The 1053-nt window shown below is 36.8% G+C and overlaps 1 protein-coding gene across 1 annotated transcript in view; it reads right to left on the reverse strand.

Annotated features, from left to right (window-relative positions):
- Window positions 1-128, reverse strand: part of LOC145270592 (density-regulated protein homolog) — a gene marked incomplete at its 5' end in the record, with an annotated part of 23156 nt that extends 23028 nt beyond the window's left edge. The window contains 1 exon segment of the mRNA XM_080126220.1: window positions 109-128. Within this exon segment, the coding sequence (XP_079982346.1) occupies window positions 109-128 (20 nt within the window).
- Between the last annotated feature and the right edge of the window lie 925 nt (window positions 129-1053).

The raw sequence follows: 1053 nt of genomic DNA on the forward strand, positions 1-1053 counted from the left end.
CAAGTGCCAAATAAATTATACCTAAAAATTAGTTGGGAAAACGAAGATCGTAACTCTTGATAATCAAAATTTAATTCAAGGGAAGACAATCCCGTATTCTGTACTCACCTCGACTGGCATCGTACATTCTGAAAGAGAGAAGAAAAAAAAACATGAAGAAAGTAATTGTAAAAAAGTACCTCGGTACGAATAAGAACCTGTATTTTGTTTTTGCGGATTTGGAGAAAACATTTGACTGAAAATATACTAATATGCATAATAGTTTTTTTGTTTTTTTTTTACATGGTAGCCACCACTTATCAAGGTCCAGAAGCCACTCGGGGATAAGGGTTATTGCGTGTACAGTAATCAATGAGATCGTATCATAGTAATCGTTAGTATTGGAGATTTGATAAATTGTCTTACTAAAGGAGGCGATTCATCAGGAATTTGTTTATGTTGGACTTGAAGACATCCAAGTTGTAGTCAGGTGGGAAACAGGCAAACGGAACAGAGTTCCACAGGCGTGCACTGCTAAGGGTTCGAGCTTTTTTCCCCTCTTTTACACCTATTTTTTCTTCTTTTTTTACGTTTGTTCACTGTTTTACTTTGTTTTGATTTTTCCAATTTTTCTTAACATCGTGTTTTTTTTTTAATATTAAAACAGGGTCACCCTCTCCTACATACACACCCCAAACACCCGGGCAACGCCGAATACCCCCGCTAGTCTCTATATATAAAAGTTAAAATGTGTGTGTGTGTATTTTTATGTATGTCCGCCAAAGGCTTTTTTTCGGCGGGCTTCTCGGTCGGCTCACTCCTTAAAACTTTGTATATAATGTTTAAATCAAAATATCTACGAGTTATGACCAGGGGTCGCGTCTATTTTTAATTTGCCCGACATTTACCCGCTATTTTCCAGATATTTTTCGTAACGCTTTTCAGTATAAAAAAAAGCGAATCATGGGGCAGGAAAAACAGAAACTGGCTTCTAGCGCGAAACTAGGTCAAACATCACGCGACTTAACTTTCTCGCACCTGTCAATTTCACTTTATAAACGTTAACTTAAGACA

This window comes from Euprymna scolopes, chromosome 46, assembly GCF_053919585.1.
Source record: "Euprymna scolopes isolate OS-2025 chromosome 46, ASM5391958v1, whole genome shotgun sequence".
Taxonomy (NCBI): domain Eukaryota; kingdom Metazoa; phylum Mollusca; class Cephalopoda; order Sepiida; family Sepiolidae; genus Euprymna; species Euprymna scolopes.